The 15,051-nt window shown below is 38.3% G+C and overlaps 1 protein-coding gene across 1 annotated transcript in view; it reads left to right on the top strand.

Annotated features, from left to right (window-relative positions):
• Positions 1 to 2,740: 2,740 nt before the first annotated feature.
• EDA2R (ectodysplasin A2 receptor) overlaps positions 2,741 to 15,051 on the top strand; it is a 92,782-nt gene continuing 80,471 nt past the window's right edge. The window contains 1 exon segment of the mRNA XM_070603362.1: positions 2,741 to 2,811. Coding sequence (XP_070459463.1) covers positions 2,741 to 2,811 — 71 coding nt within the window.

Below are 15,051 nucleotides of genomic sequence, written 5' to 3'. Positions count from 1 at the left end.
AAAGCAATTTACAGATTCAACACAATCCCTATCAAAGTTCCAACAACATTTTTCACAGAAATAGAACAACGCATCCTAAAATTTATATGGAAGAACAAAAGACCCCGAATAGCCAAAGGATTCCTGAGAAAAAAGATCAAAGCTGGACGTATCACATTCCCTGATTTCAACATATACTACAAAGCCATAGAACCAAAACAGCATGGAAATGATGCGGGGTCGGTGAGATGAGGAGTCGAAAGAAAGATTTCTTGGACTCTCAAGATCTGGCAGTAGTGCTCTTTTATTTAGAGAATAGTGTGGAACAGCATGGGGACAGGACCCATGGGCAGTCAGAGCTGCTGGGTGGAGACAGGGCCCATGGGCAGGAGGAGGTGCTGCTGCTGCCGCTTCTGCTGCAAACATGGGTGGAGAGTAAGGCTAAATTTAAGGCATAGGTATGTGAGCCATCTCTTTACAAGACAAAGGAAAGAACATGTTAAAAAGTTAAAATGGTATCAGTACAGGTGGGGTCTGGCCATTGGGTAGTCCCACAACTTTTAGATAAGAATCAAATTGGATTAAGTAAAGGCCAGAAGCCACCACCCTAAATCAGTTACACGAGGTTGCCAGACAGTAACCAACTTAAGTCCTTGCCTTCCCCATTATGAGTTTCTAGAGATAAGGTCATCTCCCTTCTTCCTGGCACAGAGAGGGAGGCAACTTTACAGATGGAGGTTTCCCTTACAAATGTAAATGTTTCCCAAGAAAGGGCAAGCAAACTCCAGTCCTTGGAGCCCGCTTCTCATCTGCACTTTTAAAAGTAACCAGCCTAAAATCCTCATCAGTACTGGCACAAAAACAGACATGCAGACCAATGGAGCAGAATCAAGAGCGTAGAAGTAAACACACACATTTATGGACAGCTAATTTTCAACAAGGGAGCCAAGAGCATACGATGGAGAAAGGAGAGTCTCTTCAATAAACGGTGTTGGGAAAACTGGACAGGCACATGCAAAAGAATGAAAGTAGACCATTACCTTACACCACACACAAAACTCAACTCAAAATGGATTAAAGACTTGAATGTAAGACCCGAAACCATGAAACTTCTAGAAGAAAACATAGGCAGTATGCTCTTTGACATCAGTCTGAGAAGCAGCATATATTCAACTACCATGTCTGACCGGGCAAGGGAAACAAAAGAAAAAATGAGCAAATGGGACTACATCAAACTAAATATCTTCCCCACAGCAAAGGAAACCATCAACAAAATGAAAAGACAACCTAACACTTGGGAGAAGATATTTGCAAACCATACATCAGATAAGGGGTTTATATCCAAAGTATACAAAGAACTCATACAGCTCAACAACAAAAAAACCAACAACCCAATTAAAAATGGGCAAACTATCTGAACAAAGATTTCTCCAAAGAAGATATACGGATGGCCAACAGGCATATGAAAAGATGCTCAACATCATTAGCTATCAGGGAAATGCAAATCAAAGCTACAATGAGGTATCACCTCACTCCGGTCAGAAAGGATATAATTAACAAGACAGGAAACAAATGTTGGAGAGGTTGTGGAAAGAAGGGAGCCCTCGTATACTTCTGGTGTGTGTGCAAACTGGTGCAGCCACTATGGAAAGCAGTATGGAGTATCCTCAGAAAATTAAGAATAGATCTACCATATGATCCAGCTATCTCACTGCTGGGTATTTATCCAAAAAACTTGAAAATGCAAATTCATAGACATTCATGCACCCCTATGTTCATTGCAGCATTATTCACAATAGCCAAGACTTGGAAGCAACCTAGGTGCCCATCAAGGGACAAGTGGATAAAGAAGATGTGATATATATACACAATGGAATACTACTCACCCATAAGAAATGATGAAATCCAGCCACTTGTGACAACATGGAAGTTCCTTGATTGTATTAAGCTGAGTGAAATAAGTCAAAGGGAGAAAGTCAAATACCGTATGACCTCACTCATAAGCGGAAGATAAAAACGACGACAAACAAACACTTATTTCACTCAATTGTTTCCATCTTTGGAAGGTGGGGCTCATCCTTTTATGGCTACTTTTTTTTTTTTTTAAGATTTTATTGTTTCCTTTTTCTCCCCAAAGCCCCCTGGTACATAGTTGTATATTCTTCGTTGTGGGTTTTTCTAGTTGTGGTATGTGGGACGCTGCCTCAGCGTGGTCTGATGAGCAGTGCCATGTCCGCGCCCAGGATCCGAACCAACGAAACACTGGGCTGCCTGCAGCGGAGCGCGCGAACTCAACCACTCGGCCACGGGGCCAGCCCCCTTTTATGGCTACTTTTGAAGTACAGATCTTCTGCTGATAAAACTCACCCCCCATAGCATCACACACACCATCAACACAGTCCTGGTCCATGCACACTTCCCAACCCCCTGGAGCATACCCTGAAGCCCCACTGCAGAGGTCCCTACCTCTCCCCCAATGCCCCCACACTTCACCTGGTCCCCACACAGGCCCTACCCCACAGAGGTGGACACACTCGCCTGTCTGTAGAGGATCAAGGCACACAGTCTATTCAGGCCTACAAGTAGCCTGAGGGCTTGCTGTTGGGTGGTGTGTGTCCCTAGGGCAGGTTGCCTGCCCTGGCTAAACTGAATTGTCTGCATTCTAGTGGGTGTGGCAGCCCCCTGGGCTAACAGGCCAGGGGAAGAAGCTCAATGGTATCTGCCTGGATCTGTGTCAGCATGCCTGGACCAGGTCAAAACAATGGCCCCCATCAACGTCTCAGTCTCTGGAGAGGTCCCTTCTCTCGCCAAGATGCCCCCAGAGACCACCAGGTGAGTCTCTTTTCACAAAAATACTGTCAGCCTTCTGTCTAGTGATTTTAGTTTGCTGAGACATGTGAGTTTGTGTGTGGGCCCTTTAAGACCTGGGTCTTTTCGGCTTTTGTCAGATAGCTTTTCTGGGGGTACCATTGCTGCAGTTAATAGCCAGTGAAGCGAGACAGTAAGACTCTCATCTCAGTTGTGCTGAGTCTGAATGATACTTATGTTACTATCGGCCCCTGCTCCAGACCTCACTCCTCCAGGGAGGGCTGCATACCTTAGGGTGGCACCCACCTGGCGAGCTGAGAAGTTTCGCTGCTCCCAAAGGTGGCTTTTTTGCTCTCCTGTAGGAATTTCTGCCTCTTCCACCTTAGTCAGAACTGTCCCTTGTTGTGGGGGTTCTTTTTATCCAGCTTTCAGTTTTCAATCTGGGATAATTTTTCCAAAAATAGTTGCAACCTAGTTGTGTTCGTGGGAGGAGATGAGTTCAGATTCTGCTTATGCTGCCATCATGACGAGATCTCAGTATCCCCACTTTTATTCAAGATAGAATTGGCAGTCCTAGCCACAGCAGTTAGGCAAGAAAAAGAAATAAAATACATCCAAATTGGAAAGGAAGAAGTAAAACTATCACTATTTGCAGTTGACATGATACTATATATAGAAAATCTTAAAGAGTTCAACAAAAAACTATTAGAACTGTTCAATAAATTCAGTAAAGTGGCAGGATACAAAATTAATGTGTACAAATCGGTTGGGTTTCTATACACTAATAACAAGCTATCACAAGTAGAAATTAACAAAACAATCCCACTTACAATTTCATCAAAAATAATAAAACACCTAGGGATGAATTTAACCAAGGAGATGAGAGGTCTGTACTCTGGAAACTGTAGGACATTGATGAAAGAAATTGAATACAACACAAATAAAAGCAAAAACTTACCATGTTCACAGACTGGAAGAATTAATATTGGTAAAATGTCCATACTACCCAAAGCAATCTTCAGATTCAATGCAATCCATATCAAAATACCGATGGCATTTTTCATAGAATTAGACCAAAGAATCCCCAAATTTGTAGAGCACCACAAAAGACCTCAAATAGCAAAAGTGATCTTGACAATGAACAGCAAAGCTGCAAGTATCACACTCCCTGATCTTAAAGTATACTACAAAGTTTTAGTAATCATTACAGTATGGCACTAGCAAGAAAACAGACACAGATCAATGGAAGAGAATAGAGAGCTCAGAAACAAACCCACACATAGATTACCATATTAATCTATGACAAAGGAAGCAAGAATATATGATGGAGAAAAGACAGTCTTTTCAATAAATGATGTTGGGAAAACTGGACAGCTATATGCAAAAGATTGAAAGTGGACTGTTATCTTGCACCATATACAAAAATAAATTCAAAATGATTAGAGAGTTGAATGTAAGACCTGAAACCATAAAACTCCTAGAAGAAAACATAGGGACTTTGCAGTTTGACATCGGTGTTAGTAATATTTTTGGACTGGTGTCCTCAGGCAAAGGCAATAGAAGAAAAAATAAACAAATGGAACTTCATCAAACTTAGAAGCTTTTGCACAGAAAAGGAAACCATCAAAAAGGCAACCTAGGTAAATGAAAGAAGATATTTGCAAATCATATATCTGATAAGTGGCTAATATCCAAAATTTATTAAGAACTTATACAACTAAATATCAGAAAAACAACCTGATTAAAAAATGGGTGGAGGACTTGAATAGACACTTTTCCAAAGAAGACACACAGACAGCCAGTGGACGCATGAAAAGATACTCAACATCACTAATCATCAAGGAAATGCAAATCTAAACCACACTAAATACTACGTCAAACAAGTAAGAATAGCTATTATCAAAAAGACACAAAAATAGCAAGTGTTGACAAGGACGTGGAGAAAAAGGCACCCTTGTGCACTTTTGGTGAGAATGTAAATTGGTGTGGTCACTATGGAAAACAGTATGGAGGTTCCTCAAAACATTAAAAATAGAACTACCACATGATCCAGCAATTCTTCTTATGCGTATTTATCTGAAGGAAACAAAAACACTAATTCAAAAAGATATATGCACCCCTATGTTCATTGCAGCATTATTTACAATAGCCAAGATATGCATGCAACTAAAGTGTCTATTGACAGATGAATGGATAAAAAAGATGTGGTATATAAATATATATATATACATACACATATATACAATGGAATACTACTCAGTCATAAAAAGATGAAATCTTGTCATTTGCAACGACATGGATGGACCTAGAGGGTATTTTCCTAAGTGAAATAAGTCAGAGAAAGACAATTACTGTATAACTATACTTGTATATGGAATCTAAAAGATAAAACAAATGAACTGACAAAACAAAACAGAAACAGGCTCATAGATACGGAAAACAAACTGGTGGGTGCCAGAGGGAAGTGGATTTTGGGGGCAAGTGAAATAGGTGAAAGGGATTAAGAGCTACAAACTTCTAATTATAAAATAAATGTCATGGGGTTGTAATGTACAGCATAGGGAATATAAGTCAATAACACTGTAATAACTTTGTATGGTGACAGATGGTATCTACACTTATCACCGTGATCATTCTGTAATTTATATAAATATTGAATCACTATGATGTACACCTGAAACTAATATGAGATTGTACATGAATTATACTTTAATAGGATAAATTAAAAATTTATAAAAAATAAATAAAGCCCAGATATGACCATGTAAATCCCTTGCTTGAAGCCCTTGAGTAGTTCTGCAGCAGGTAATATCCTGCAATAGATAATATCCAAGATCCTTAACCCCTGCCTATCTCTTGCTCTTTGCAATTCCTTGAATATACCATGCTATTCTATGTTTCTATTCTTTTGACTCTGCTATTTCTTCTTCCTATAATGCCTTGTCCTCACCTCGCTTGCCTAGTATACCTGTTTGTCCCTGTTCAGGCCATCACCTCCTCTTTAAAATCTTTTCTCACTCTCTCAGTTTATTACTTTCTTCTACTATATCTGTATTCTGTACGTATTTCTATAATTATATGAAACTTAGTATGTTGTAATTATTTGCTGACATGTCTGTCATTTCCACTAGACTGTCAATATGTGAAGGCACTAGCTGTACTTTTTGTTCCTTTATCCATTCCCAGTGCCATGCACTGTGCCTAGCCCGTAGTAAGGACACAAAAAATATAAAAATTCATTTTTCAAGGCACAAACACAAAAATCCATACAGGAAAATATTGAGAAATTTAAATATATCGATATTAAAATGAAATGAGGTAAACTCTTCATTTAACAGACCCTTCTCAGAGAGGACTTCTGAAGTGTTTTCCCCCTTTTTGCATCCTTTCTCTCATTAGCCTCATGATTTCTCTAACTGCTCCATCAGAGACAGGTGCCACCTCCAATGCTTTGTAGTACTCCACATCTCTTCATCCCTAAGGGCTTGTGAAACTATTATCATCCTGCGGTTTATCACGATTCTTCTTGAATCGACTGATATTCATCACCTGTCCAGCTTGCTGAGAGAATGAGGACCTGAATTTATGTCCTGCTGGTTCAAGTACCACTTTCTCTTATTCGTCCTAAATTTCCCCCATTCAAGCATCCCCAACTTCCAAATACTCTCGATCTCAATTGGAGAGGCAAAGGCCTCAGAAGGCCACATTTCCCTTTCAGTGTGTATTTATTTATTTTTATTGCCATTTCTATTGTAGTCCAAATGTAATGATGTTCATGGGGAGTATCAAGTGTCCAAATTAAATACCCTGTGCTGTTTCCTCAATTTATATTCCATGGGAGATTGTATCCAAAATTACCACAGAGGATGGTATTACATTGTGTGTGTGTGTGTGTGTGTGTGTGTGTGTGTGTGTGAGATGGGGGAAAATTCCCCAAAGTATATTGTCATTGAAGCACTGGAATTGAGAAATCCAAGCTATAGTCCTGAATCTATCATTAATACACTCATTCATTCATCCAGCCAACAAATATATTAAGGTCCTATGACGTACCCGGCACAGTGCTAGGTTTTATAGGAAATGTAAAGGCCAATACTTTTCCTCCATAAGCATACTGTGATTTATCAACACAACAAGTATCTCACAGACTTAGAGAACTTCTTTCATTCATTTATTAAGTAGATAATTATTGAAAACCTATTACATGCCACGCAAAGTACTAGAAATAAGTGATAATCAAGACAGACGTGATTCCTTCCCTTAGGAGCTTATAAACTTACTTCTACTTGAGAATAGAAGGAAGTGACTCATTTAACAGATATAAAAGAGACCCAAAGAGAAGAAATAGCGAGTTTACAATGTATATATTGCCTGCTTCATGACCTACAGCCCCTTGAAACTTTTCCTTTTCTCTTAACTACATAGTTTTCCACCATAGAACCTATAGTATGGGAAATTTCTGGGTCTACAGGCTCCACTGACTCAAATCCTAGCTGTTATGGGGAATGGACCCTTACAGTCATGAATCTCTGCCAAATAGTGTTTGTCCTTGACTCTCCGGAACCACCTCCTGCTTATTCATGAGCGATGCATTATGCTGGAAAATGTCTAGTTCTCCAAGAATTGAGTATATAACTCAACCACTAAAATCCTGCTAGTACTACTAAACTGTTGTAGCTTTCATTTGAATCCTGCTGCCTGTGGTGGAGGGATTCTGTTGGACCCAGAGTTTGGAACAGGGACCTTTCACCATACATAGCATGGAATGTTGAAAATTGAAAGAGAAGAAAGAAGAAGGAAGGAATTCATATATTTGCAAGAAATTAATGAAATATAAAACATACAACAAGCCATGGAGTTTGTCAATAAAACTGAAAATTGTTTTTTTAATAGACCAATAAAATAGACAAACTTTTGGCAAGTATGTTCAAAAAATAAAAAAAGACACAGATACTGTTATGTTAACATTTTGAATAATGGTCTCTGTGATAAAATAGTTTCAGTTCTTAACAACTGCCCTAGAGAATAACTCAAAAATATGCACAAGGAGACATGTACTTGAATGTTCTTTCACTGTTACACTGTTTGTAACAGTGAAAAATTGGAGAAAATCTAAAAGTCCATATAGGAAAATGGTCAAACTGTAGTACATTCATACTCTGGGTCCTAAGTGAAATATAAAAATAACGTGTACTATGGAAAGCGTTCTAAGACATTGTAAGGAGGTAAAAGATTTAAAATTGGAAGAGCAATATCTTCAGAATACTGCCATTTATGTAAAAATAAATAACCTCCCACATATTTACACAATTTCCACAAGTGCATATATATGCATGCAAATGCATAATGAAAGATCTGGGAGTTTCAGTGTCTGAGGATATCTGGTCCAGGGGATGTGGAGCCAGAGGTCTATTCCAAAAAGAGTCAAAGTTTAATTGGCATTTGGTGGGCTGGAACAGGTGAGTAATCTTGATGAGTATATCTTCTAAAACCAAGAGAGGCTGTGGGGATGTGAAGTAAAGGTAGAACTGTAAGAAAGTCAACAAACATAGTTCTCTCAGGAGATGGCCAATGATTTCTGGTAGTAGAGATGAAAAATTCTACTTACTGAGCACTTTCTGTGCAGGCAATGAACTAGCTACTTTGTACATGTTTATATCATCCCATCTTTAGAATAACCTTGTGAGGCAGGAGTTGTTATCCCATTACACATGGAGAAACACTGATACTCTCAGAAGTATGTTCAACTTCACAATTCTATGAAATGGCAGAGCCAAAGTTTGAACCTAGATCTGTATGACTATAGAACTATAAGAAGAGCATATTTTTTTTCCCCTCGGTTAACTTTTTAGATCCCAGCGTTAGGGTGGCTGAATTCTTGGGTCCTTGGTGGTTCTGATAATTTATATCCTGATATATCTGGATATAAATTATTTGAAAGGAGAGTCATAGAAAGAATACAGCCAGTGACAGGTGAGGTCACAAACCTCTGGAACAGAGATTTTGAAGACTATGAGGTCAGTGAGAACTGCCAATAGATGCTAATTTCCCCCCTAGACAATAGCACTAGGTCTCCAAACATGCACTGATGACCGGAGAACCTTTCTCCATGCATGCAATCATACTCTCTCAGGTTTACTCTTCTCAAAAAGTAAATACATAGGAATGATAAAAGGGCATGTGTCTATCCACATTCTATTTTGCTGTAGCTCATTGCAGTATTCTGCCCCATACTAGCTCTGTGACCACAGAAAATAGTAAAAGCTATTATTCTTGAGTGCTTATTATGTTCTCAGCACTGTGCCAAGTGATTTTCTGCATTACTCCCATTTAATTCCTACATCAAACATATGAAATAGGTTTTATAATTACCTTCATTTTATAGATGATCAACTGAGTATTAAGGAGGCTAAGGAACTTGCTCAATGTTACACTACCAGGAAGTAGATAATGAGGGATCAGCTGCAGTTTTGTCAGACTGTGTAACCTGTGCCCCTAAGTGTTCTTCTCTACCGTGTTTTTGAGACAATTTACTCATTTTCCTCTTCCATAAAATGGGGACATTTGTGTGGGGTTTTTTTTTGCCTATCCTGCATCTGTTCCTCCTTCTGATAATAGAATCCATATTTTCCCCCAGGGAATCACCCTTTTTCCACTCCCATTCTACATGGTTAGGTGAGGGTGAGCTGATTTCACTCCTGATTGCATTCTGAAACATTTTTTCTCAAGATCACTGTGATCAATTGCCTCATTGTAAAATCTCTCATTCTTCTGCTTCTGTGTTGTCTCTCTGAACTCTCCTTTCCCAGGCTACTTCACTGGCTCCTTTCTTTCACCCCTTCCCCTGCTCAGAGCTGAGATTCTCCAGGGTTCTGGCCTGGCTCCTCCCTCTTCTCACATGGCAAACTCCTTCAGTGATCTCAGCCATCTCCATGGCTACTCATCAATAAATACTACATTTCTATCTGCCTCCTAAGTTCATCACCTATATTGCCACCAACTACCTACTGAACATTTCCACTTAATGTTTCCCCCAGGCAATTCAAACTCAATATGTTTAAAACTTATTATATCCACAACCTCACCCCCTACTTTCCCAAACAAGACAGATTCCCTATTTTTCCCTCCTAAGTGATTGGTAACATTATGATTCTGATTGATCACCTTCTGATCCAAGCCAGAATCTAGACTCTTCCTCCCCATCCCATACAAGATACCTGCTGTCCTTTCATTAATACATTAATTGATTCATTTTGCCCATGGATTCTATTTAGATCAGAGAATATGTAATTCAAAAGATACATATGTAATTATATTAAATGGGAAAATATATTTGATTAATTCATCTCTAACAATTTATACTTATTCATATTAGTCAAAAACATTTGGGAGGAACCTTCCCATGAGGAGAATGAGATATTGCTTATATTCAGAAGTCACCTTATATTCAGGTATGTGTGGTATCTGTGATGTCCATCCACACTATCTTAGAGGTGAGCTCCACTTTTCTCTTGTCTGGACAATTGAAATAACATCTTAATTGGTTTCTAGTCTCTTCTACTTCCACATCATCTTCCAAATGTTTGTTTTGTCATGTCACTCACTTGCTTAAAACTTTTCCATGGCCCTCTGTTTTTTACAAAGTGATTTTCATACACTTCTACAATAATACCTCTAATGGCAAAGTACTGTGAACTCTTATCCCTAGAGGCATAGTAGTATGACCTGAAGTGGACAGCTTGGAGGGATTAGATTTCTTTGAAATCTTGTGCATTGTCATAAAAATTAATGTAAAGTTTTATTCTAATCTATAATATATCCTTGTATACTATAAAATATTAAAATAGCTTTTAAAATTTTTATTGAATATTAGTATTATTTTGAAGGGATGTGCTAGGTAAAAATAAAATATTCCCTAACAACATTGCCATACATACTGGGAAACCTTATGCCCTAATTTGAGGAGAATGGCCTATAGAATAAAGTCAAAATTTCTCAATTTGATATACAAGAACTTCTGTGATATATGGCTCTGTCCTACCTTATAAATCTCATTTCTTGACACTCCCTGCTCTTTTCTGCCTCCAGGCCCCTATGTTCCAAGCACTTTAGCCAAGGTTAGATTTCTTATTTCCTTTATTACAAACAAGACAAAGACCTTGGTAGACAAAGAAGAGGGACGGATGAAGCTATGGCACCTTCATTCCATGAATGAACTCTTGAAATGCCCATGACTTGGGTTACAATATGAGCAGGTAAAAAATAATCTACTGAGACTGACTCAATTATATATCCAAAACATCAGCAGAATGGCCTGGTCCCAGCATCGGTATGCTGGCACCTTCTCTGTCTCTCACTTATTGAAAACAGTATAGAGGCTCATAAGACTGGAAGGTAGGTCAGAGTTAGTTACAGATATCATGAATTCTTCACCTGCATTTACTAAATACTTCAGGCTGTGTATCCTAAGAATATGGACATTCTACTACATATCAGTAATACAATTATCATACTTTGGAAGTTTAACATTGATATAATATTATTATCCATATTCAAATTTCCTCTGTTCCAGAAATTTTCATTATACTTCTTTTTCCCTGATCCAGGATGCAGTCAAATGTCATCTATTGCATTTAGTTGTCATATCTCTTTAGTCTTCTTTAATCAAAAGTTTCCCAGACTTTTCTGTCTTTTCTAACACTGACATTTTTGAAGAATCCAGACCAGTTATTTGACAAAATGCACTGCAACTGGGATTTTTCTGATTGTCTTCTACTGATTACTTTTGGCTAAACATTTTTGGCAGAAATACTGCATATGTGATATATTTTTCACAGTATATCACATCAGGAGGCATATTATGGTGATTTTAAGTTTGACCATTTGATTGTTGTTGTAATCATTCTCTCTTTCTGCATTAAAATTACCATAAATTTAGGATCTTAAACCAACACAGATTTATTATTTTGCAGTTTCCACAGGTCGAAGTCCAGATACAGACTAACTGGATCCTCTGTTCACATCTCATAAGGCTACAGTCAAGGTGTCTACTGAGGCTGCAGTTCTTAACTGGGTCTCAAGGTCTTTTTCCAAGCTTTTTCAGGTTGTTGGCAGAATTCAGTTCCTCGCAGTTGTATGACTTAGGTCCTTGCTTTCTTGCTAGTTGTCTTCCAGGGACTGCTCCCAACTCCTTGAGGCCACCCCTCTCTGTAGGGAGTTCACAACATAGGTGTTTGTTTTCTTCCTCCAAGATCAGAGGAAAACACTTGCTGCTTTTAAATGGCTCATCTAATTAGGTTAGGCCCACCTTTTGATTAACTCATTGTCGACTGATTTTGGACCTTAGTTACATCTGCCAAATCCATATAGCCATATAGCATAATATAATCATGAGATTATACTAGTAACTTAATTCTACCTCATATTCACAGGTTCTGCCCACACTCAAGGAAAAGGGATTAAATAAGGCAAGGGTCATTGAAGATCATCTTAGAATTCTACCTATGTTTGCATCTTCCAGATGTCTCCACTGTCCCCTCATTTGTAATTAGTAAATAATCTGTGGATGATACTTTAAGGTTCTGTGACTATCCTTTTTCTCATTACTCTCTCACCCAATGGTTTTAGTAGACATTGATGATTCTTGCCTGAATCAGTTAGTACTGTGCTGGTTATAAAGTGGTGATTTTCTAATTCTATCCTTTCTTCTATATTTGTTAGTGTATTTTTCTGTTTTTGAAAAAAGAGCTTTCCCTTCTCTTCCCATTCCAAGTGTGTGATTTAAAAGTGAACATCTTCACATGTTTTTCCACGCATATCTTAAGGGAAGAGAGTCATTTGTTAACAGCTTCAGCTGTCAGGGGATGATCATCTGACCATTATTAATCTTTGTTGTTTTTGGATCCACTTTAGATCCAGGTGATCAGAGTCTAGTCAATAAAATTATCTTAAGGCCAAGAATCTACAAAGGCTTACACAGTCAGTGGTAATCTTTCACCTTGATCTTTGAGCAATAACCACAGGACTCAATTCCAGAAAGCCATGGACTGCAGAGCCAGTGGATTGAACTGGAAAAGATTTTCCCCACAAGCTGGCCAATTTGTTTCACCCAAGCATGGGCTGATTGGCCAGAAGGACCTGAGGAAGTGGTCATCCTGGTCATAACACAGAGATAACTGAGTCTTTGACTAACTGTAATACAGGATCAGGATAAAGCAGTTTTCCAGTTCATTCACTCTGATAATGAATCACAGAATTTGGTCTCTTTAGGCTACAGATATTAGGCTCTGGTCTTGGACATATGAGAAAACTCAATCTCTCACGCTGCTCAAGACCACCAAGTCATTTAATCCCAGGCAAGACACCTGAGTTTCATTCTAATGACAGGAATCTTCTAATGCATGTTTATGATTAGCTAGATTAGATGACCAATGAATTGAATGTTGTCTTCTTCAAACTTCACAAAGAACTTGGGAGAAGCTGAAGTGGTATGTATACCAGTATATATAACTTATACCAGTGTTTTCAGGTCATTGTATGTTCCTCTAGAGGACCTGGTTCTCGATTCATAGGGAGAGATTGCAGAGCCACTGACTAGTTCCACTTCAGACTCTTTTTCCCAGGAATTCCTTTTTCCATCCCAACACATCCAAATTTAAAAAAGAAAACTTCCAAGGAACCATTGTTTTTATTAAAACTCACATAGACATCTTATTTCTCCTGATTATAACATCCATATATGCTCACTGTAGAAAATTTGAAAAATACAAAAATTAAAGGAGGAAATAAAAATCATTCATAATCCTACTAAACAATGATAGTTATCAGTAATATTTAGGTGCATTACTTGCTAATCTATTTTCTATACATAAATGTGTTTACATAGTTATGTTCATACTATAAATATATTTTTTTAATTTTTCCATAACTTTATATGACAAACATAATCTAATCTTACTTTTTTTGGTGAGGAAGATTTCCCCTGAGGTAACACCTGTGCCAATCTCCCTCTATTTTGTATGTGGGCCACTGCCACAGCATGGCTGATGAATGGTGTAGGTCTGTGCTTGGTCTCCAAACCCGCAAACCTGGGCTGCCAAAGTGGAGCATACATGGCCATGAGGCCAACCCCTCTAATCTTACTTTTAAAGCTCCATGTAAATATCATTTTACTAGTTGCATCACACCATGATTTATTTATACCCTTTCCTATTATTATACATAAAGGTTGTTTGCAATGTGTTACTACTATAAACCTTACCACTGTAATAAGCATCTTTATGCATAAACATACATCTATAGCTTTTTTATGGATTCTTAGAATGGGTATTACTAGATCAAAGCCCATGAGTGTTTCTAAAATTTTTGATTATATATGACAAAATTGCCTTCCAGAAAATGAGTATCAGCACCATTGCCTTGTAACAACAGTGAGATGCCTGAAATATAGTCTCTTCTCAGACCTGGGAAAGTGAGTATCTTCTCTTCAAAGGGCCCTGGGTCTTTTCTGGCAGGAAGAGTACAAGAGCAAAGGGATAACATTTTACATTGCCTTGATTGTCAGCTAGTAGGGTTCTACCAGGAGTGGTTGCTCTTTAAAGTTGGCAGACAGCTTAGGTTATACATAAGCCCCCAAAACCTGCTGGCTAACTTCCAAAATGTCCTGAGCTTCAATCAGTTCTCCCTTCTTAATGGAATTTAAAACTGATGATTTACAATCCCATTCACCCTCTTTTCTAAGGATGCAGTTCATTCCATCATTTCCTGCACTTCTAGTCCTGCCTCTCTTTACAAGATGACATACGGTAGACCCTTTGTCGTCATATTGATATAATTTCATATCAAAGTGAACATTGCTTATAAACAGTTTCAACAATCTTAGCAAGCCACAGTTACACACATCAACCCTATACATAAACAAAAAGCCTAAGTGGGGTACAGAGAAATAAAACAAATGTGTTCACAGAAAATCTTTTCCTTATTCAGTCTCAGCATGCTGTAGTTTCCATGAAGTTTTATGATGGACTGGGGATCTGTTTGTTGGAGCCCAGAATCCACTGGTTACTGTTTGCATAAAGCTGTCAAACTGAAAATTGCAGTCCACTCAGAATGATGTGGTTGATGATCTTTTCTTGAATATTCTGGTTTGTGTCAAAATACATTCCCAGGCACCAGTGACCCAGCTGGTTAACTTCTTTTTCCAGCAGTTTCAAGCCAAGGTCAATTACCTGTGGCCTGAAAGGCAAGAGGTGGTTCAGCCAGTAG

This window comes from Equus przewalskii, chromosome X, assembly GCF_037783145.1.
Source record: "Equus przewalskii isolate Varuska chromosome X, EquPr2, whole genome shotgun sequence".
In the NCBI taxonomy this organism is placed as follows: domain Eukaryota; kingdom Metazoa; phylum Chordata; class Mammalia; order Perissodactyla; family Equidae; genus Equus; species Equus przewalskii.
Note: the sequence above shows the minus strand (reverse complement) of the source record. Positions and strands in the feature narration are given on the sequence as shown.